At 42.9% G+C, this 24,137-nt stretch overlaps 1 protein-coding gene across 7 annotated transcripts in view; it reads left to right on the top strand.

Annotated features, from left to right (window-relative positions):
• The window catches only part of LOC116044400 (fibroblast growth factor 14-like), a 75,596-nt gene extending 54,469 nt beyond the window's left edge, over window positions 1-21,127 (top strand). For all 7 annotated transcript variants that reach the window (XM_035998412.1, XM_031291530.2, XM_031291531.2 and 4 more), the window contains exons 3-5: window positions 1-86; window positions 19,450-19,648; window positions 20,070-21,127. The exon at window positions 1-86 is cut by the window's left edge and continues 18 nt beyond it. In XM_035998412.1, coding sequence (XP_035854305.1) covers window positions 1-86; window positions 19,450-19,648; window positions 20,070-20,218 — 434 coding nt within the window. In that variant the 3' untranslated portion in view covers window positions 20,219-21,127. The remainder of the gene's footprint in view (window positions 87-19,449; window positions 19,649-20,069) is intronic.
• The last annotated feature ends 3,010 nt before the right edge of the window (window positions 21,128-24,137 follow it).

The following is a 24,137-nucleotide window of genomic DNA, read 5'->3' as shown; positions in this document are numbered from 1 at the left end:
CTGTGGGTCTGAGAGTCGTGGCCATCCAATCAGTCAAGACTGGCCTCTACATCGCCATGAACGGAGAGGGTCACCTCTACTCATCGGTGAGCACACACACACACACACACACACACACACACACACACACACACACACACACACACAGAGAGAGAGAAACAGACACATAGACACAGACACGTACTGTACAATATCCAAGCATGGGCACACAAGGATGAGAAATCCCAAAGGACGATGTCCACAAGACGTGTTTTGTTTCAGTATTTTTACCTGTGTCTGTTGTGCTCAGCACTGTGCCGTGCATCTGTTTTTTTTTTGTGTATAGTGGGCAGTCCTGCTAAAGGGCCTAATGTTTCTTTTTTGGAAAATTATGGGGCTTAATTGCAAACCATGTGTTGCTCATCCAGGTCCCGAGTGTTTGGTTTTAAGCTGTGGAAATTATTTGTGGGAGACAAATGGAAGCCTGTTTTGACAAACCTCTGGTCATTTAAAAGACCTTACTTTATCTACAGGAGTAAGGACAAATAAATGGCTTGCAATGATTTAGGAAGGTACGTCTGTTGACTTTAGTTGTTCAACTAAAAGGAAAGAGGTGAAATCATGTATTTGTAACTGTCTTTGCTAAATAAAAGTAGGCATAGTGTGTAAGGTGTTCATTTTCTTGATAAATCATTAGATCTATAACTCAGAAAATAGTGTTCCCAGAGCCCAAGGTGACCACTTAAAATAGCTTGTTTTATCCAATATACAGTCCAAAACCAAAAGATATTCAGTTTACTATCATAGAAGACAAAGAAAACCATCAAATATTCCTATTTGAGAGGATGGAACCAGCGATTTTTTTTTAATGTTTTGCTAAAACGAATAAGTGATTACCAAAATGAGAATAACTTTCTTGTTTCAGCTCTAGTGCAAAGTAAGGTTTGTCTCTTTTTTCAAGTGTAGCTATCTGCATCCTGAAAACAGGTTTTGAGCTGAGATAAAATGGTCATCGGCCCGGTTGACATGATATGGTCATCTCATCTAATTATGCTGCTCAGAGAAACCATTGGATGATTTTAGTACAACTCCCGTCAGTTAGCCGGTGTACAGACCATTACATTCACTGTGTCTGGGGACCCGGGTCTGTCTACTCTGTCTGAAGGGCGGCACACTGAGCAAAATGAGGCAAAATGGATCACTCACCTAAAGAGCAGTTACAGACAAATGTTGTTCTAAATTATACAATAAGTAACTTCCTTTTAGGCTTAAATTTAAAGAAGAATTGAAGCATGCATGATACATTAAAAGCTTTTTTCATGTCAGAAGACTATATGAAAGTCAATTCTTTTTAGGTTTTGTGTGACAGAAGATTTGAGACAGGTGCATTAGACAGAGAGTCAGAGAGATGAAAAAAGACAAAGATATGAATTACTTTTAAAGGACGAAACATGCATATATGCCAGATTATGGACATTACACGTTAAGTAAGCATGTTTTAATGTCCTGAAATGCCATTCCAGAGGCTTCTTCTCATCGAATGCAAAAGATTCAGAAAAATAAAACGTTTAAGTTGTAAATGAAAACTGGAAAATTAAACAAACCTTTGTCACATCATTGACATTAAAGAGAGACATGCAGAACAATGTGGAGGACGTGATTAGAGAGAGGGATGAAAGAGGTGGTGAAGAGCAAGTGGAGGGGAGGAGGAGCGGGCGGCTGCTCGGAGATCTGCTTGAGCAGAATATGAATTATTTCAATGCTGACTCTTTAGAGAGAGTTCACACTCTTTCACTGACATCTTTTCTCCCTGACATCATCCTTCTTTCCTCCCCTGCATTTCTTATTTGGGGTGGAGATGACAGGAGCCAGAGAGGAGGGGAAAGGAGGTGAAGTGAGGAGAAGAGAGGAAAAAAGAGGTGATAGAGAGGGGACGGGGGAATAGAAATGGGTGGGATGTGAGAGGAAAGGAGGGGAGGAGATAAAAGGGGCGAAATGAAAGAGAGAGATGAGAGGAATAAAGGTGAGGTCAGGACCAATCATGAAAGAAAGAAGGAGAGGGGAGAAGAAAGGATAGACCTGGGTGGGAGGCAAAAGAAAGGAGGTGATAGAGAAATAGGACACGGACAATGAGAGGAAAAAGATGTACGGGCGAAGAAGTTGTAAACAGAAATGACAAAGATAGGGATGAAGGACAAAAATGGTTGTAGACAAAAACAAAAATAGGCCAGAGAGGAAAGAGCAAAAATATTGAGAGGAAGGAGGAAAGGGTTTTAGACAGAGGAAAAGATGGACAGAAAAGAAGAAAAAGGTTGTAGACAGAAGAGTAAAAAGATGGAGAGGAAGGAGGAAAGGATTGTAGAGGAAAACGGTGAAGACGGATTTCAGATGGAAGAGAAAAAATATGGAGCGGAAGAAGGAAAAATGTTGTAGAAAAACGGGATGATAGGAAGAGAAACCGGAGTAATCGGGAGGAGAAAGACAAGAGATCTGTGCTGCTCTGCAGGGCTTTCTCAGCCTGTCGCTGGAAGTCACAGATGCATGAGGGCTTCCTGTAAATAATTGAAGAGGGGGAGTCCCCCCCCCCTACACACACACACACACACACACACACACACACACACACACACACACACACACACACACAAGAAATCCCCTCTAAAGATGAGTAGAGGGAAAGTGTGGATGTGTGGTCATGTTCCAGCTCTGTGACTGATGGGCAGGCAGCTACATGATAACAAGTATATAAATTACATACAGCAGGTCTAATTTATCATAATGTCCGCACTGCTTGATGTTTCATTGGCCGATGCAATGGTACCGGCAGGTGTAGTGTGTTGTAGTATGTGGTAAGGATGGTGCCATGGCACCTGAAGACATACTCATTAAACATTACCAGGGTGTTATCACAGCTACAGTTTGTTTTATCCCGGTTTCAACCAGAGCGGTGATGTTTACCTTTATGTACAGTATGTGTGTAATGGTTGGTTCACAGTGTCTTGTTTATCGAACCCAGTCAGGATTATCTTTCATCCTGCCAGGTTAGTTTTTAGTGGATGTGTCAGAAAGTCAATACAAATCAGATTGTAGTTCCTGTACCTTCAACTAAACATGGTGCACTTGTCAGCAGTCTTTGGTGCAACATGTTCGAGACACTACAGGGCTGCATTTTGCCCTTGGAAGAATTTGTTATTAACAAGCAAACAACTCAATATTCCTGGTACAAACACACATCACTGAGACACTGTGACTGCATTGTAATCATTAGAACATAATGTACTAAATACAATGTGCACGAAAAGGTCTTTAATGATGTTACATGTAATATTTATTTCTGGTGGATTCTGTTTTTGTTTCTGTGTAAAGGACCAACCTGATTGTATTTACTGTATGCATGTCAGACCTAGAATATATCGATTTTTCTGAAGATATTGGTAGGATAAAACTTAATTCCCTTTTCATACTTTACAGTTTTTCTTGATTGCTTTGACCTGCTTAAAGAAACTGGAATCCACTCGGTTTTCATCATCACAGAAGACACCTCTTACAAATGTGTTAACCCTTTCTAATTGGATTGACACATTTTCCCCACCCTTTTGCAGAACAGTTAACACGGATGTCATTCAAGCAGTCCAAACTTCATTGTTTTAGCTATGGTAACCAAACAGAAGCCATATGTTCCTAACTATTAGAAACTACCTACATCAGTATGAAATCACTGAAGCACCTGTTTGACGCTCCTTCACACAAATCTTCAATTAGCAGTCAGTCTGCAAGGTTAGGCCATGTGGCCCCATCGTCAAGACAGAAGAGACTGAGTATCAATAGTGGCTATTTCTTATACTCTACAGTAATAGATGTTTATACTTTACTGTAATAGATTTTATTTTTTCTTAATTTCTTATACTCTAATGGATTTTATTTTGGTTTACATGTATTTTGTGTAATATTTACAGTATTTCAGTTTTCAGCCACAGTTTCAAAATAAGGATCAGTGGAATCAATAAAATTTGCATCAAAGCATTTCTGATTCTGGATCCAATTCTTTGCAAGAAGGCAAATTTGACAACAAATGGCACTGGCATGAAAGCTACGTACAGTAATATGCTACAATGACAAGCAATGGTGCACTGATTCACACTCGAGTGCTGTATTTAGTATTTTGTTGTCCACTGTGTAATGGTTGATGGAAGAGCTCATACACTTGTTTGCAAGTTGTGTTGTTTGAAGGCAAAATTTTCTTTTGTTGCATATTTTAAATGTTTTGGCACAGTTATTTTGACCGTGAGTGCCACTGTTTCGGCCTGTGTGTTAACTGTTTTGAAAAATGTGGAGTTTGAGTTGACTGCGGTGTCAAAGCAATCAAGAAAAACTGTAATATAGCAACGTAGTGCTATCAAGACAGTTATGCGATTATTATTATGATACCAGAAAATTATTGATTTAGGACATTTCCTTGTTAAGTGTCTTTTCTATTTGAGTCATAGCTTAGCTTGTTTCTAAATCAGTGCTGCTCTGCTCTCCATGATATTCTTTATCCTCTTATTGCCAATTGTTAATGATATGCTGCAAACTTCGTTGTACATGGTAGGACTGTCTTATTAATCGATCCCAAGCATCTGGCAGTGTGTGGTTGTGCATGTACGTGTGGTGCGTGCATGTGTGTGGGTTTTGGTTGTGCGTGCGTGCGACTAACAGATGGCACAGTGTGCAATGAGCTGCTATGTGATAATTATGGAGCATGCTGGGGAAAATGGGAAAAAAAAAAAGTGCTGATGAGTTTGGGACTGTGTGTTTGTGTGAGTGACACTAGTGTGTGCAAAAGACAACACATTGGTGTGTGGGTGAATTAGGGTGGTAGTTGTAGATGTCAGGATGTCAGCTGAGAGGTGAAAGAGGACATTGACACGTTTCCTGCAACTAACCTCTATTACTGCTACTCATTATTATTATTATTATTATTATTATTATTATCTTCTTCTACTACTTATAGATGAATTAGGTGATGATGACAGAATAAAATATTATGTTAGGGTTAAAAGTGCATAAAAACTGTTTATGTACCAGTGTGGGCGTGAGACATATCTAGATCATGACTCAGGTTTGGGTACACCAGAGCCCCCCTAAAATCTGCTTGTTTTTGAAATCTGAATGTTGCTGACTGTCCACCAGCCAAGATTAGAAATGACATTCAACACCTTCAATTCCATTCTTCAACTATTTTTTTTTTCTTCCGCTTGTTTCTTTGCTAATACTCCTCTCTCTTCCCCCTTTCTCTTTGAGTCCAGGTAACCCTTAGGTCATAGAAACATCTTAGAGTAAGGGACAGCATTGGCCTGCAGCATAATCTGGTGACTGGTCCTCCACAAAAACTCTTTGCCCCCCTGAAGGAAATCAGAAAGTTATATATGTTTCAGAACTAACAGTATACATCCAAAGCCTATTTAAATCCCAATAAAAGTAACATGAATTTATCCTCTAATAATTAACACCCCCGTGTGGAGAGCAAACCAAGACTTTGTCTTTGTCTGGGTCAAACCGTGGAACTCCTGGTGCTGAAAAGAGGTATAGTAGGCTTGCTAGATAAATAACATGAACAAATAAAAGTATGGTAGCATATTAAATCAAAAACAAATGTCATTCATGTCTTCTTTCTGACCATGGGAGATGAATGTCTCACACAAACAAATCACGGTATGATTGTAATATTAGTTAAATCAAAGAAAAAAGGCAAAGAAAGGTCAAATAAACGCATACTTACACACATACTGCCCATTCTTCTTTTCACTTTGCACTTTTCTATGCCCATTTTCATTTCCTAGAGCCCAACATAACATCTTTAAAGGCACTGAACACCCACACAGGTGTTTTGAGTTAATCTGGCTGATGAGACCTCTTCCCAGGACTGTGTGGGTGTGTCTAGACTGATTGATTGACATCTTCCTGAGTCTCTTGTTAACCTTGTTGCACCTGTTAGGGCAGGACAAATGACAGCTTATTGGTAGAAAAGATATGTGACCTAATAAATTCCCATCTAAGCTCCAGCCCACTTCAACCTGAGCAGAGGTCTAATCAGCCACAATAACTGAAATCACTTGTGTGGGTGTTCAGAGGCTTTGGATCTTGTTTTATCTGACCAACAGTCCAAAACCTAATGGTATTCAGTTTACTGTGATATGACAAACAGAAACTCTGAGAGCATGAAATCAGAGAATGGTGTTTTTTCTTGAGAAATGACTGAAACAATGAATCAGTTAATAAAATAGCTGCTGGTTGATTTTCAGCTAGTTTCAGCTCATTTCATTAATTACAACATAAAAACTAGATGCAGAGCCCTTGTGTATCTTTTTCTATATAGTGGATTTATCTTCTCGACTCAATCTTTTCGCTCTCTTCCTCTGCTGCAGCATGTTTTCTTACAACAGGATGTTTTCAACAAACATAGGAGTGTGTGTGTGTGTGTGTGTGTGTGTGTGTGCGTGCGTGCGTGCGTGCGTGCATTCATAACACAGTCGGTACAGCACTCAGACAGAGTGAGTCCTGTGATGTCTACATCCAGAGAGATGAGAAGGAAGACGAGTGTGGCAGAGAGAATAAATGTTAGCCATGTGAGTCATAACCATGGTCATAACACACTCACACACAGACACACACATTTTCTGGTGACTAGTGAATACATTAGTTGCCTGTGTGCTCTGGAGTCTCTTCAAAGATGTTGCTCTGTGCATCATGTCATTGATGCACCACGGGACAGACATCACACTCAATAGCAGGTTTAAAACTATCGTCCACTGATGACGTTCGACGGTCTTTACTGCTGTATGTGTAGCCTTCCCAGCCTCCCTCTAATGAATCACAGTCAGCACCTTTTATTAAGCTGTTCAGAGATTCTTATCAAGGTGGTTTACTGATGTCAACGCTTGACATAATGGATTGATGTATTCAGAAATCTGATCAACTTCAAAACCCACAAACTCAGACATTTTCACCTTGATAAAATAATAATAATAAAGACTTTATTTCACCGATGCGATTGCATTTCTGTGGATGTGATGAAATCGGCAAACTGAACTTGCTGCCAATAAAACTCTGACATTTCTCTAATGCTGCCATTTTATCGGTCCAAAACATCCGACCCATTCTGAAACAAACCCATGCAAAAACGTACTGAACCCGACGTGCACAAATTAATTCACAAAATAGAGGGACCTGATCTGATGTGGACCCGAACACAGTTAGACCAGACCTGAATAGACCCAAGGATAATTAGACCCGATCTGAATGCCGTCGACCTGAACAGACCCTTATAGAGAAAGAACTCTGACACCAGCATCATGTTATATCAGTTAACAAGCCGCTGTGTTTGAAAAGTGTTGCAATATCATAATAATGTCCTTAGAACGAATATAAACTATATTACTCAAACTTATAGATCGTGTTTCTTTGTCTCACCGGTGCTGGGGGTCAACAGGCCTCCATGCAGCCCCCTCACGTAGGTTTGAGGGCATCATGATATGAAATGGTGGTTGATATGCGGCAGACAAATCTTTAATTCAGGATATCAGCCATGTGATCTTGAGCACCACAAAGAACATAACCTTTAGGACAGTGCCTAAGGAGTGGCAGACCGGGGGGGGGGTTCCCCTGTTCAAATAGGGAGGACACTAACTAGGTATCTCCTAATACAATCCACTAGTTCAGTTTCCCAATCAGTCCTAAAGGAGTGCCTGTGCTATGAGTTGTTGCTCCAGCTTGAACACACCTGATCCAATTAAGAGCCACACATTTCCATAACAGCGTAATTGGATCAGGTGTGCAGGTCTGGAGTGGCTGAGGAACACCGTGGTGTTACTTACACGCCGAGAGCGACGCTGTGATTGGAGTCAGATTGATGCTTTGATTCAGTTTGTCTGGGCTGGAGGACATCCTTTCAAGGCCCCTCTCAAAGCACCCTCTTCACTTTTGTTTTCATATGCTGACACTTTTCTTTCCACTCCTCCACTTCCTTCTTCGCTGTGGGCTTTCTTTTCTTTAGAATGATTTGTTTACCCACAATTCCCCTGGGTAATTAGTGCTGTGATAATAACTGGTGTTGGAAACAAACACACCCACTCATTGAGCAGTACACGCAAAAACACACACACACACACACACACACACACACACACACACACACACACACACACACACACAAACATATGTACATACACATTGGGATGAAAAACAACTTCTTTGAGCTTAGTCGCATTAAGCAATGTTGCAAGGAGAGCAACTGCAAATCAGAACTATGCTTTCTCAATTAATTAATTAATTAATAATTTTTATGAAGGTTTAACTTAAAATAACATACTGTAAGAAACTAATGCTGTTTGTCAATTCATTATTACTATTAATTAACTTGAAGGTGTTGATATGATGATATGACCATACTGTGTTATCGTTTAACGTAATTTAGTTGGAATTAATAATTCCAACTAAGGCTACATTTACATTGCTACGTTTTGGTTTTAAAGCAGAGTTTTGCATAGTAAAGTATAAAGTAATTTGAGCTCCAGTAGAATAACTAATCTGGTTTAAACTAACACGCCCAAACCTCATATTTCATGAACATTCTCGTATACTGGGCATGCACGTGCCAGGGTAAATAGGAGGCAGCATGTATACTCCGCTCGTTGCTGGTAGTTGCCATGGTAACATTAGTAGCTTAGTCTCAGAGAACGAGACGTCATGACCCAATCACGCAGCGAAACATTGGCGTCAGTGTTGGTGTTGCCAAAGGTCTCCATTTGCGGGCGTTGAAACTGCAACACAACCCCGGGGATTCCAAACCAAAACGGGCTCAGAAGTGTTTTCAAATGTCTCCGGTTTAGACAGTGTGTAGGCAAGGTGTAAATGTAGCAAAAGATATTCATTTTTAAACCAAAATGTAGCAATGTACAGTGGCACTCATAAGGTAGTGAACCCATGCTAAAGTTGACTAAAAAGAGGAATAAAAAAAATCATCTTTTTGAAATTGATCTTAATGCCTTACTTAAAAAAATAGGAAAAATCCAACCTGTAAGGACACCAATTTTCTTTGTGAATGAATAATGTATTGTAAATAAATAAATGTTCTTCCTTAAAATACAGGGGGCATAAGTAAGTACACCCCTTAAAATAGCCCCACATCATCACATACCCTTCACCATACCTAGAGATTGGCATGGTTTTATTTCAGTTAGCCTAATAGCTGGTTTGATTTGCATTGAGAGATGATCTTATGGAAAGTACCCCTGTCAATCTCTAGGTATGGTGAAGGGTATGTGATGATGTGGGGCTATTTTAATTCCAAAGGCCAAGGGAACTTTATCAGAATGCATAGTATCCTGGATCCATGAAATAACTGGCCTTTACAAATAAAAATCTGCCAGTCTCTATGGGAATTTAACATAGGGGTGTACTTACCCCCTGCATTTTAAGGAAGAACATTTATTTATTTACGATACATTATTCATTCACAAAGAAAATTGGTGTCCTTAAAGGTTGAATTTTTCCTAATGTTTTTAAGTAAGGCATTAAGATCAATTTCCAAAAGATGATTTTTTTTTCTCCTTTTTTTAGTCAACTTTAGCATGGGTTCATAAACTTATGAGTGTCACTGTAAATGTAGCCGAAGTTGTAATTAAAAACATGAGTTGAAGAGCGTTGTCGAACAGTTAAGTTCATTAAATATCGATTTGATCATTTAATGTGATTTTGCCATATATACATATATATGTATATATATTATTATCGCAAAGTTACCTATATATATATATATAATATATATATACACATACACACACACACACACACACACACACACACACACACACACACACATTTGGAGCTGTCCTGACAAAAGAAACAAAAGTGTATTCACTTTTACCTGACAAGGCCCTCTAGTCTGTCAGGAAAAAAGTCTGAAGTAGCGTAACATTATGATGTCACTATAAATCCTCAAAGAGAGGAGATCTGGGTGGATGGATGGGTCAACAACTCTTGGACATGGGAGGCCACTTCCAGTTTTCAACCAACAGTCAACTTTGTTTTCTTTTAAACATGAATGCAATTGCTCCCTTAACTCAAACAAGGAGTTTTTGTGCTTAAATTGAACCAAATCTCTACTGTAGCGATGGCAGATCAGAAATCAGTCATATGAATAGTTTTGATAAAGGTCTAATTATTTTGGAAGGCAGTGACAAACAACATATTTTTTACAGGTTATTACAGGTTGCAAGAGGTGGAATTACACTTGTGCACGACAGTGTACGGTAGTTCCGACATAGGGAACATTAGACAGATGTGTTGTGCATTGTCAGGCTTATATAACTCTTTAATTAAATACCTCTAAGTAATTATGTTTACATTCTTTCATCAATGTTGAGTAATGGTAAGGAAGGCTTGTCTCCCTACTGAATAGGAGGCTTAAATGGTGTTTGCATTTTTTCATTCACTTCGATAGAGAAAGTTAATTGCAAAAGGTGCAGTGGAAATGACAGATGTGTGTTAGGGCGTTTTCACACCTGTAGTTTGTTTGCTTTGGTCCGAATCAGTTGGTGTGTTAGTAAACTTGGAGTGATTTGCCCTCGGTCGGTTTGGTTTGGTTTGGTTTGGTTTGGTTTCACACCTGGAAAAATCCAAGCGTACCAAAATGCGTCATTACAAATCAGGCAAGAACGTCCAGCCCTCTTATTGGTCAGATATGTCTAGGGGCGGGAGCAAGATAGTAAATACAGGAAGAAGGTCCTGTGTTCTGGTCTATTGGTCAAACCAGCTCATTTCATTAAAATTATCAGACATTTTCAGACTACGTCTGCTCTGGTCATCGAGACTTCACTCTGCTCTGCCGGTGTCTGTCTCCAATTTTAGCAGCAGCTGGTTTGACCACGGAGATACGAGTGACGGACGGCAAGCTTGACTGCAGTCTATTTCTGTGATAGAAACACTGCAAGCTGCTACAAGATTGCTAAACACACCTGACTACAGGAGACATTGGCTCAGACTTGCGGAGTACATATAGTTGGTGCGGTTTGAGTACAGATCACGTTCTCATCACAAACGAACCGCTCCAGAGTTTGAATGAAAGCGTACTGAGACCACCTCTTCAAGCAGGTCTCGGTACACTTGTTTGGTCCGCTTTTGATGCGCACCAGAGTTCGATTGCCACGTTCTCACCTGCCCAAACGAACCGCACCAGCGGGGCAAACAAACTCTAGTTCAATTCAACCGAACTAAAGGCTGTCGGTGTGAAAACTCCCTTAGTGAATAGGTGAATACTGAGGCTTTCTTCAACCTACTCCTGTTGACACTAACAATCTCCAGCAGTATCGGAAACTTGTAGGAGAAAACTGACCCTCTGGTCTCCACGGTATTTTTGTAGTCACACTGTAACCCATTGATGCTCAACTAAATGTAGATAAATGTAGCTTCAGGCTGTCAATCAGTCTGTCTTTAGCTTATGTGCCCTGAGAGTCAGATCTTGAAAGGAGAACTTGTGGCCTCAGAGTCATTCACCAGCTGCCCTGGTCAGCGAGGTCACAGGCCTGAACTGTCAGTGTATTGTGATGTCATTCATTCAGCTCTCTTTAACAAGACTCAATCCTGATTGCCAGTGGATTAAAGGCTTTGATCAATTTCAACAGTCCAAAGGAACAGTAATTATTTCCAACAGTTAATTGTTGTATTATAGATATGCTTCTTCTGGGAAGCTCCCAGTGGCTAGCAGTCAATCTGTGGTAGCACCAGGCAGCTCTAGTTGCCAAGTGTTGTTATTAGTGCAGCTTTGTGTAGTGCCAAGAGTGGAGTTTGCTTTTCCAACTCTGTTTTTAAGTTTCTTATTTTTAGGTCTTTAAGGGACCAAGTCCTGCCTGTATCACTTTAGTATGTTTTTGCACAGGATGTTTAACATGTTAATGGGCTCCTCTCTATCTGATTACGGCTGCTATTCAGGCTAGGATGCATGCATGTGTGTGTAATTCAAAAGATAACAGTGTGCATGCATGTGTGCACTTCCACTAAATATCTGCAGAGCACTGAGAAATGAAAGAGGGAGAAAAAAAAGAAGAGAAATGCTAAGATAAGAAGAGAGAGAGAGAGAGAGAGAGAGAGAGAGAGAGAGAGAGAGAAAATCCCCTGCTGTTTTTCCCAATCAGGAGGCGTCGTCCTCCTCCTCACTGGGTGATTTATTCTCTCTTCTCTCCTTCATGTCCCAATTTCCAACCCCACCACCCCACCCTCCATTTCTTTCATTCATTCTTTCTCCCAATGTTCTTACTATGGGTAGCTTGTGAACATAGCTGTTTAGAAATGACGACCGACCACCTTCAGGCAGGCAGTGTTGTTAAAATGACTCACCTGGGACGTTTTCATCCGAAGTAATTCTTACAGTTCACTTTTTCTCACTGAATTCAGTGGGGAATAAATATTTCTTCTTCCGACGAGACTGAAAGAGGCCTCGGGATCAAACATCTTTTACTTTAAAAGCAGCATTAAGTAATGTATGATCTCACTGGCACAACATTAATAAGTGTTGGGCACTGCTTTTTGCACGCCAGCAAAGATCACCCTTCTTAACAAATGAATACTGAATCTGGGGTGCCGGTCAAGACTCAATATACACTACCGGTCAAATGTTTGGGGTCACTTAGAAATTTCCATTCCACTCCATTATAGACAGAATACCAGCTGAGATCAGTTGCATTGTTTTTTTAACCAGGGCAGCAGTTTTCAGATTACATTATGTGCTTACATAATTGCAAAAGGGTTATTCAATGTTTTCTCAGTTAGCCTTTTAAAATGATATCAGATTAGTAAACAGAATGTGCCTTTGGAACATTGGATGAATGGTTGCTGATAATGGGCAATGTAGATATAGCATTAAAGATCAGCCACTTCTTTCTACTACAGTCAAGAACTCTTTTATTCTAAGTGACCCCAAACTTTTGACTGGTAGTGTATATTATTAATTTTATTTGATCCTGGAATGAAAAATATTAAGCATAGTTAATCCAAATCAAAACCATGCTTACCAAAAAAGAACACTTGATTTGTGTGTGTGTCACTGCCATTGCCAATAAATAGAGCATTCATTCATTATAACCTTCTCTTGTTTTGTTGCCATCCAATCATTTAGTCACATTTCATATCCCAGACAAGCCCCCCTGCACCTCCCTCCATTCATCTGCTAGAGCCACAAGTGTGTGTGTGTGTGTGTGTGTGTGTGTGTGTGTGTGTGTGTGTGTGTGTGTGTGTGTGTGTGTGTGTGTGTGCACGTGTGCATGCGCGCACGCGCCAGTGTCTAATCCTTCACAGCCGGTATTGGTGCCACCCAACCCTGCCTTTGATAAGTGTCTTCCTATGTTAGTGTGTGAGTGGATGTGGTAGAGCATGAGATATAGCACATTATATGTTAAATTACCAATGCAAGTGTGTGTGTGTGTGTGTGTGTGTGTGTGTGTGTGTGTGTGTGTGTGTGTGTGTTTCGCTCTGCCACTCTTGAAGTCCCCACTACAAACCCAGACACCCACCGACCCCTCCCTCTCAGCGCTGGTTGGTTGCCACGGCTACAGTGTCGCCTCTCTTCCTCATGTTGCTATGAGACTCGGACCGACAGACCTGAGCTGAATGACAATGTGCCTGTGGCTCTGGCAAAAAGGCTCACAACAACCAATAAGAGACGGTCTAGACAAACACTTCCCAATCTGAGGTCTGGGGACCTCCGGGGTGATTGTTTGGGTTGGCAGGAGTGTCCTCAGCCATATGAGGGGTAGATTGTTAATACTATTTATATCCTCAGCCATTGTATACTAAATTATTATGAAAGTTCCTTTATATAATTTGATAAAAATCTTGCCCCAAGAAAGGAAGATTATTGTTATACAAGGGGAGATAATAGTGATACAATAGTAAAAGCTACATTGATCAATATTGTTTATATTAACAATTGATTAATGACTATGTATAATATGAAAGGTGCTTGTCATAGTGACAAACCCACAAAAAAAGGTCTGATAACCCACCTGCCAAGTACCAAGTGTCAGACAGACAAAGAGACTAGCTGGTAAAAAGAGTGGAACATGTAGCAGCTAAAGAGTTTTTAGATATAAAAAAGGAGATTGTTTAATCTCAGGCTGCCTTATATACTTGCTGTGACTCAGTAATGTATTTTTTGCCCAGTAAGAATAACACCTTTATTCAGTGCTGAAATATGCTCCTCTGAAGGCGCTGGTGACCATGGAAAAGAGTTCTGACACATCAGCCGGGCTGATGTGGGTGGGAGGGTGAGATCTTTTGGGTTTTGTGTAACCAGAATCAATCAGTTTTTTTTATCTGTTTAGTTTGTTTTTTATGTGCATACAGACACAGAGAGTGTCAGGGAAGAATGACATAGCGAGAAATACATCAAAGCACTCAACAGTGTGGTTCCAGAAGTGAAAATCCCATTCATTTTCTCCATAAGGATTTTGGCTGTTACCATTGAAATGTTTACCGCACCCGTGAACCCACGAACGGCTAGCGAGCTGCTACCATTAAAGTCTGTGATCGTTTATGTACACGGTCTTGTACCTTTACCTTTTTTGCCATTTTCCAAAAGGTTTTTCTGCGCAAAATCCAAGGTTTTATGGTGACGATTCATCTGGTAGCTGGTTGGCTTGGTTCCAGGCTTAAAACTTTTTATATAAGCATTTTCTGAAACGTCAATCACGCCCCCTTCTGGGGGAAAACAATCCTGCGTTCCGCATAGACGGCAATGGCATCAACAGAAGAAGTTGAACATATCTCCAAACTTTTACTTTAAACAACCCGTTTTAAATTAATAACACTATGCTGAAGAGTTGCTGTATAGTTGGTTGCACCACCAATACATCCAAAAACTTCTTCGATTTATTCCCCTGCCATGTCCTAAAAAAAGATCCTGATAGGGGCTTTGGCTCCAGGCTATAAACCAGACCGGCATCACAGAGGCTCCCTTGCGCTGTCACATCAGGAGAGAAACAGGAAAAAGCTGAAAAGCTGTCATGTAGGGGGTCAATGTAATGGAGAATTTCATGCTGAGACTTGAGGCTCATAAGATAATGTTACGTGAATATTTACAGTCAGTGTGGTAAATCGCTAAATGATGCTGCTGACAGTTACTACTTATGGAAAGCTAACGTTAGGTTAAATAAGTGCGAGGCTGCTATTACCAGTAACAGTTACAGCTGTCGTCTCAAACAGTTGGCTTTTAATAACAGGTTGGTTAATTACAGACAACACTTTGTAAGGTCGGTTACACACTGGATGTGTCGCGCGAGCGTGTCAGCCGCGTGGCGTGTCCGTTTATATTTCGGCTCCCATGTTAACAGGTTAGAGCTTACACACTGCCTGCGTGAGACGCGTGCCTGCTAGAAATAGAACCGACGCCTATTTTTCACGCGAGACGCGAGCGTGTTGGAAGCGTTTCCAGGCAAAATAGAATAGGAGGTTTGTGTGTCCCTATGAACCTGAGGGCTGTGTTGTCTATAGCTGTGTGCTCCTGGTAGGGTCTCCCAAGGCAAAGTGGTCTCAGGTGAGGGGCCAGACAAAGAATGGTTTAAAAACCCCCATGAAAAAACGAGGTAGAGATGGAGTGACCCTGCCCGGAGGAAGCCCGGGGCCCCCGTCTGGAGCCAGGCCCAGATGGAAGGCTCGTCAGCGAGCGTCTGGTGGCCGGGTTTGCCACGGAGCCCAGCCGGGCACAGCCCGAAAATGCTACGTGGCATCCATCTCTCCAACCCATGGGCCCACCACCTGTGGGAGGAACCGCTGGGTTCGGGTGCGCTGCCACATGGGTGGCAGTGAAGGTCAGGGGCCTCGACGGACCAGACCCGGGCAGCAGACGCTGGCTCTGGGGACGTGGAACGTCACCTCTCTGTGGGGGAAGGATCCGGAACTTGTGCGGGAGGTGGAGCGCTACCGGTTAGATCTGGTGGGGCTTACCTCTACGCACAGTCTCGGTTCTGGAACCATACTCCTGGATAGGGGTTGGACTCTTTTCTTCTCCGGAGTTGCCCAGGGTGTGAGGCGCCGGGCGGGTGTGGGGATACTCACAAGCCCCCGGCTGAGCGCCACTACGTTGGAGTTTACCCCGGTGGACGAGAGGGTCGCCTCCCTACGCCTGCGGGTTGTGGGGGGGAAAACTCTGACTGTTGTTTGTGCATATGCACCAAACAAGAGTTCGGAGTATTCGGCCTTCTTGGAGACCTTGAATGGAGTCCTGCATGGGGCTCCAGTGGGGGACTCCATAGTCCTGCTGGGGGACTTCAACGCGCACGTGGGCAATGATGGAGACACGTGGAGAGGCGTGATTGGGAGGAACGGCCTCCCTGATCTAAATCAAAATTTTTTGTGTTACTACTTCTGTGCTAGTCATGGATTGTCTATAACGAACACCATGTTCGAACATAGGGATGCTCATAAGTGTACTTGGTACCAGAGCACCCTAGGCCAAAGGTCAATGATCGATTTTATAATTGTTTCATCTGATGTGAGGCCGTATGTTTTGGACACTCGGGTGAAGAGAGGGGCAGAGCTGTCAACCGATCACCATCTGGTGGTGAGTTGGGTCAGGGGGTGGGGGAAGACTCTGGACAGACCTGGTAAGCCCAAACGGGTAGTGCTGGTAAATTGGGAACGTCTGGAGGAGGCCCCTGTCCGACAGACTTTCAACTCACACCTCCGCCGGAGCTTTCCGTGCATCCCTGTGGAGGCTGGGGGCATTGAACCCGAGTGGAAACTGTTCAAAGTTTCCATTGCTGAAGCTGCGGCGAGGAGCTGTGGTCTTAGGGTCTTAGGTGCCTCAAGGGGCGGTAACCCACGAACACTGCTGTGAAAGAGGCAAAGCAGCGGGTGTGGGAAAAGTTTGGAGAAGACATGGAGAAGGACTTTCGGTCGGCACCAAGGTGCTTCTGGAAAACCGTTCGCCACCTCAGGAGGGGGAAGCGGGGAACCATCCAAGCTGTGTACAGTAAGGATGGGACGCTGTTGACCTCAACTGAGGAGGTAATAGGGCGGTGGAAGGAGCACTTTGAGGAACTCCTGAATCCGACTAATACGCACTCTATATTAGAGGCAGACCTGGAGGATGATGGGGGATTGTTGTCAATTTCCCAGGCGGAGGTCACTGATGTAGTCAAACAACTCCATAGTGGCAAAGCCCCTGGGATTGATGAGATCTGTCCAGAAATGCTCAAGGCTCTGGGTGTGGAGGGGCTGTCTTGGTTGACACGCCTCTTCAACATTGCGTGGAAGTCTGGGACGGTGCCTAAGGAGTGGCAGACCGGGTGGGTGTGTGCCAATTATAGGGGTATCACAATTCTCAGCCTCCCCGGTAAAGTCTACTCCAAGGTGCTGGAAAGGAGGGTTCGGCCGATAGTCGAACCTCAGATTGAAGAGGAACAATGTGGATTCCGTTCTGGTCGTGGAACAATGGACCAGATCTTTACTCTCGCAAGGATCCTGGAGGGAGCCTGGGAGTATACCCAACCGGTCTACGTGTGTTTCGTGGACGTGGAGAAGGCGTATGACCGAGTCCCCCGGGAGATACTGTGGGAGGTGCTGCGGGAGTATGGGGTGAGGGGGTCTCTTCTCAGGGCCATCCAATCTCTGTACGACCAAAGCGAGAGCTGTGTCCGGGTTCTCGGCAGTAAGTCGGACTCGTTTCAGGTGAGGGTTGGCCTCCGCCAGGGCTGCGCTTTGTCACCAATCCTGTTTGTAATATTTATGGACAGGATATCGAGGCGTAGTCGGGGTGGAGAGGGGTAGCAGTTCGGTGGGCTGGGGATCTCATCGCTGCTTTTTGCAGATGATGTGGTCCTGATGGCATCATCGGCTTGTGACCTTCAGCACTCACTGGATCGGTTCGCAGCCGAGTGTGAAGCGGCTGGGATGAGGATCAGCACCTCTAAATCTGAGGCCATGGTTCTCAGCAGGAAACCGATGGAGTGCCTTCTCCAAGTAGGGAAAGAGTCCTTACCCCAAGTGAAGGAGTTCAAATACCTTGGTGTCTTGTTCGCGAGTGAGGGGACAATGGAGCGGGAGATTTGTCGGAGAATCGGCACAGCGGGTGCGGTATTACATTCAATTTATCGCACCGTTGTGACGAAAAGAGAGCTGAGCCAGAAGGCAAAGCTATCGATCTACCGGTCAGTTTTCGTTCCTACCCTCACCTATGGTCATGAAGGCTGGGTCATGACCGAAAGAACGAGATCCAGGGTACAAGCGGCCAAAATGGGTTTCCTCAGGAGGGTGGCTGGCTTCTCCCTTAGAGATAGGGTGAGAAGCTCAGTCATCCGTGAGGAGCTCGGAGTAGAGCCGCTGCTCCTTGGCGTCGAAAGGAGCCAGTTGAGGTGGTTTGGGCATCTGGTAAGGATGCCCCCTGGGCGCCTCCCTAGGGAGGTGTTCCAGGCACGTCCAGCTGGGAGGAGGCCTCGGGGAAGACCCAGGACTAGGTGGAGGGATTATATCTCCAACCTGGCCTGGGAACGCCTCTTGATCCCCCAGTCGGAGCTGGTTAATGTAGCTCGGGAAAGGGAAGTGTTGGGTCCCCTGCTGGAGCTGTTCCCCCCGCGACCCAACACCAGATAAGCGGACGAAGATGGATGGATGGATAGATGGATGGATGGATGGATCTTGATGTTTGAAAGTCTCTAGGTTTTGACATCAATGTAGATATAAATGCAGTAAAAAAATTCAGAGTAAAGATTTTCAAATATTGCACCTGTCATACAGAACAAAATATTCTGTAACATATTTTGCAGTTAATACTGCCGACGTTGTCTTGCTTTAATCAAATCAGTAGGCTATATATTTATGTTTAACAACTCTCTCCCCATACGTCGAACAAGCCTATATATAAAAGGTAGGATAGGCTACAATAACAACGTAGTGTGTGTTCTGAGTGACGGTCCAACATCAGATAGGCTATATAGGCTCTTTACAGCTACACAAAGTTGTTATAAACAGATAGCCCACTTACCCATTTTTCAGAGTTTGAATCTGTCGGCGCTATGTCCCGAGATCAGCCCTCCCTGTACCTAGCAGCAGGAGCAGCGCCGCGTCAGACACTCTTCTGATGTGTAGGACACCGAAAAATCCACGCAGCCGCCACGCATCTGAGACGCAACAGAAACGCCACGCTCGTGTGACGCATCCAGTGTGTAACCGGCCTAACGTATGTACCAGTACCAGGGTGTATTCAGTCAGTGTTGGGCTGCTCCTCCCTATGGCTGGTCAATATTGTTTCATTGTTTTTTTATATCAGATGTATTGGCAGCCTGACAACAATAAAGGAAATGTTTTGTTTGTATTTTATTCTATTTATTTTAATTGTTCATTGAAGCATTTTGTATATATATTCTAAGTGTCCTGTGGAACTACTTGATCAGTTTTTAACATAATATGACCCATATCTCTTTCTGTCTGTCTCCTCAGGAACTGTTTACAGCGGAGTGTAAGTTTAAGGAGTCGGTGTTTGAGAACTACTATGTGATCTACAGCTCTATGCTCTACAGACAGAAGGAGTCGGGCCGGGCCTGGTTTCTGGGCCTCAATAAAGAGGGACAGGCCATGAAGGGCAACAGGGTTAAAAAGACCAAACCAGCTGCACACTTTCTGCCTAAACCTATAGAAGGTAACATGCATTTACACACACATGAACCAGGTATAATTCCTTCAGCTTTAATTTTTGGTTTAAGACACGATTTCTTTTGTTTCCGTTTACTGAAATGTTTGTAGATGTTACGTTTTATTCTTTCTTTTAGTGTTATTGGATTATAGAGTAAACCTTTTCCTCACATCTTCGTTTCTTTCCATCATTCATGCTTCCCTGACCTTCTCTTTTACACATTTTCATCGCTATTTTTCTCCTCCTAACCCTCCCTTTCTCCTCCTGTTTACTTTCTTTTACCTCTCTTCTGCCCTCTTTCCTTCATCAATTCCTTATGTCTTTCTTCTTCTCTCTTCCCACCATTACTGTATCTCCTTTATCTCTCCTCCTTCCTTTCTTTCCTCCCCCTGTCCTCCTCCCTCTTTCCCATCCGCCACTCCTCTAGTTGCGATGTACCGAGAGCCTTCGTTGCACGACGTTGGGGAGGCGGTGCCTAAACTCGCCGGGGGCCCGCCTTCCAAAAGCACAACCAGCGAACCAGTGGTCATGAATGGAGGCAAACCAGTCAACAAACCCGACAAGGAGGAGACATAACCCCGCCCCCTTTTTACCCTCCCCTGGCCAACCAGAGACCAGGAAAAGCCAGACACTCGCCCCACTGCTGCACTCTCAAAAAACTAAACCGCAACAAAAGGTAACCAAACAAACAGCTAGTTTTGACTGGTCAGCAGTGGGGCCGCACGTCTCGCCCCACCTCTCTCCCTATTGGACGGATCTGGTGTTGTGGGGCAGAGCCAGAAGGATGGAGCACTGTGGCTGGTGGCGGGGGAAGAGGAGGATGAAGAGCGTAAAGTCAGGCCAATGCCTGCCAGATATTTTGGAACTTTGACAGTGGCATGCCCTCATAGTGGGAGACAAAATGACTTCAAAACAAATATAAGCAAAACAAACAAAAAACAGAAACAAATGTCGTCTTCACCGGTATTTTTCTGTGACAATCTGTAAGAATGATGCCCCTTTTTCCTCTCCTGATAGTACTGTTTTCTGTTGCCAGATATGCTTGCTTGCTGGTGGCTACACACGCACATTCACACAACTCCCAGCCAAAATCGACCACTTGGATTCAATCTTTGAGTAAATGAAGAACAGATTAAAAAACAAACATCAGACAAAGAGAACTCTTTAAATACCTGATGATTCAGAGGATGCTCATTCATCAATTAAGATTCGGCGCAGGGCATTCTGTGAGCTTACAATGAAATGCACTTGAAAATGACCCTGTGCATTACATGCAAGGCAAACCCATCTTACCTGTGTCCCTTGTTCTAATCACATACTATATGGCTGTTAAAAAGAGAGACACTACATAACTTAAATCATGTTTGTCTTTTCAGTGTTCCTTTATTTTATATTTCTTGGGTGGTGTATTATTCTGCACACACAGAGCACTAGTGATTATCAAGCTACATTGTTGTACAGACACTAAACAGATTTTATTGTCTACCTATCTGTCTAACAAGTTTTTTTCCTGTCTCTTTATGAACGCTATGATTTCCACATCGCTGACACGTATAGCTCAGGAGAGGAGGTGAACAGTTGACGTGCCAAGCGAAGACTTTTGGTATCAAGTTGCTCAAATTTGTGTGTAGCTGAGTGCTGAAACCGCAAATTCCCTGTTTGGTTTGTAGCATGGACTGAAAAAATGATGCGTCTCCACTTCCTCCCACTGTTCAAAAGTGAAGCCAAAATATCCCGGATACAGGCGCCCCCATCTTGTTACTTTGGAGTCAGAGTCTGCACAATAGTGATCGGGCAGTGGAGCTGCGGTATCGAAGTCCCGCCCATACACCCGCCCGATCAATCGCGAGTCAATCACAGCTGTCAATTATGACGTTTCACCCCGTTTTTATAGCATCAAACAACTAATAAAAACCAAACTAATTAGAACTATTAACACAGACATCAGCGTGATAAGAACTATCCAAAATTACCGAAACCATCTTTGGGAAAAATGTATTTGAAGTGTACTTTGACTTTTTAGTTTGGCCCATGTCTAATCCACTAGTCTCGCTTTGCCAGACCCTCCTCCAAAGCACGTTGGAGGAGAGTCTGGCTACTCCACACAGCATTCGGGGATGGGAGGAAATTGTGCTCTGGTTTATTGGCATTTCTTTAAACCAATCACAATCGTCTTGGGCGGTGCTAAGCACCGGAGAAAAGCCGTGGTAGGAACTTGTTTTGGTGGAATGTTTAAAAGCTGTTTTAGTCGTGCAACAGAAAACTCAGACTGGACAAATAGTCTAGCTAGCTGTCTGGATTTACCCTGCAGAGATCTGAGAAAAGGTTAACCACAGTCCTCATAAATCGACCGGATTTTAAAATGCCAACACAAAGGAAGCCCAAGGCAACGGATCTCCGGCCTTGCCAACGGAGCAATCCCGGAAGTGGAACGTCAAGGATATAGACTACTAATCCACTAACATGGAGGTGGCGGGATTTTTGACCTATACTGCAGCCAGCCACCAGGGGGCGATTGAGATGTTTTGGCTTCACTTATACTGTACAGTCTATGCATCAACCCCTGGTTTGTAGCAACACAGAGTGTACAGGAGGCATGCTGGTGTCCAAGCAGCATGGTAGCAGTCAGTGTTTACATAAAGTAGCAGATATTGTAGAGGGTCAAACCTCAAGAGCGGTCAGATGGCCTCGTAGTACTTTTTCTTGCTGTTGCCTTTCCAAGTACTTGAAGTTGAAGGTAGTAATGAGGGTAATAATTAACAGGGTAAATGACGTTAAAGCCACTGTGTGTAAAATTTTCCGGCTTTTTAGACAGCCATGCACGTCACAACCCTCCCACAGATCCGACCCGGACCCGAGCAAAGTAACTAATAACTAAAGCTGTCAAATAAATGAGGTGAAGTATATAATATTAATATCAATATATTATTCTCTGAAATGTAGTGGAGTAAAAGTATAAAGTAGCATAAAATGTGTACCTCAAAATTTAAGTACAGGGTGAATAAAAACTATGTGGGTACTTTCAATTACGCACTGTGGCTTTAAATTATCCTATAAAAGCAGTTAAAGTTACTAAAAAAGTATTTGAAATGTGGTTTCTGTAACCACTGAAAACAAATGGCACGCATTGATTGCAGTGTCAAATCAATCTACTGAAGTATGGCTTTATGTAAAACGTTGAGAACTAAAGGGCAGAAAATCAAATGCCTTGAAATGAAATTACACCAAATATTCCCATTCCCATGCTTTGCCCTCTCACTGTGACAGTCAACATGGCACCAATCTGTTCTGGGCTTGAATCCTGTTAGACACCCAGGCTTTCTGTTTACTCGTCTTTCTCAGACAGCAAAACTAGATGCCAATTAACTCCTTGCAAAGTTACACCAGTAGTCCGTCATATCACTGAGGAGACATTAATACTGTGATCCCTCACTTTATATTAGTGTCAGAGACAATGAGGCAGACACAAATGAATATATTCAGTAAGAAACAGAAACTGTGCATCACTCTTGCTTTCAATCCCAATTTTGGGCAAAGTTAACACTTTGAATTTTAATCAGATCCTGGAAACACTGTCATATGTGCTGAAGATGAATGACCTCCACTGACGTTCCCAAGACTACAAAGAAACAACAAAGCAACCGCCCTAGAAAAAAAAAAACAAGGCTGTATCATTATTCCTCACAGTTGTTCCGACATTAAACAAGCACCCTCAGCTTCAGCGACAGGTGTGTGTCTGCGTAGCAGGTGAAACACTGCACTGCTGCACACAAGTGAAGCCACTCTAACGTGTTTAATGTTGTCACGCTGTGTTGTACTGTACAGAGGATACACTTCGCTACTGAAGAGACTGTGAAAATACAAGACGGCTCACAGTGTTTCTAATTGGCCATTCTCACATTTTGTTCTCACACACACCACATTTTTCTCTCCCCAGCTCTCATTACTTGCCTTCATGTTCAGATATGTGTGGCTGGCCATCTCACATTACATGAACTTATCTAGTCTAATGTCCCCATCCTTAATGACTGTTTTGAAAGAAAAATATTTGAGATTACTGATTACAAAAAGGCAATTCATTAAAGCCAAAATGTAATTCAAATATGTGTGAAATGAGAGATTTTGCATTTTAAGTTTCTGCATAATCTTGATGCTGAAAATCTGCAAGTGCGCGTAAAATGTAATGCTGCTGTTGTATCATCCGAACTTTTTTTTTTTTTTGCTGGGTAGTGCTGTAGATTCTTGCTATGCGAGTGCCTCTCATTCCCAGCCAAGCTCAAGATGTGAGATCCAGGGCGGCTGTAGATTTATGCTAAATGCTCATCCTTCCTGGGTTCCAGCAGGGCTTAGCCAAGATTTCCCAAATTCTCAAAGATCGCTTGACTTCAGCTCTGTCCTGTCTAATGTTACTTAGGCAAAGAGGGGTGACGGTGATGAGGAAGATGTCTTTCGACCAGTGTTGTGCTTGTCTCACGTCAAAGAAATGTGGATGTAA

Source organism: Sander lucioperca, chromosome 24 (genome assembly GCF_008315115.2).
Source record: "Sander lucioperca isolate FBNREF2018 chromosome 24, SLUC_FBN_1.2, whole genome shotgun sequence".
In the NCBI taxonomy this organism is placed as follows: Eukaryota; Metazoa; Chordata; class Actinopteri; order Perciformes; family Percidae; genus Sander; species Sander lucioperca.
Note: the sequence above shows the minus strand (reverse complement) of the source record. Positions and strands in the feature narration are given on the sequence as shown.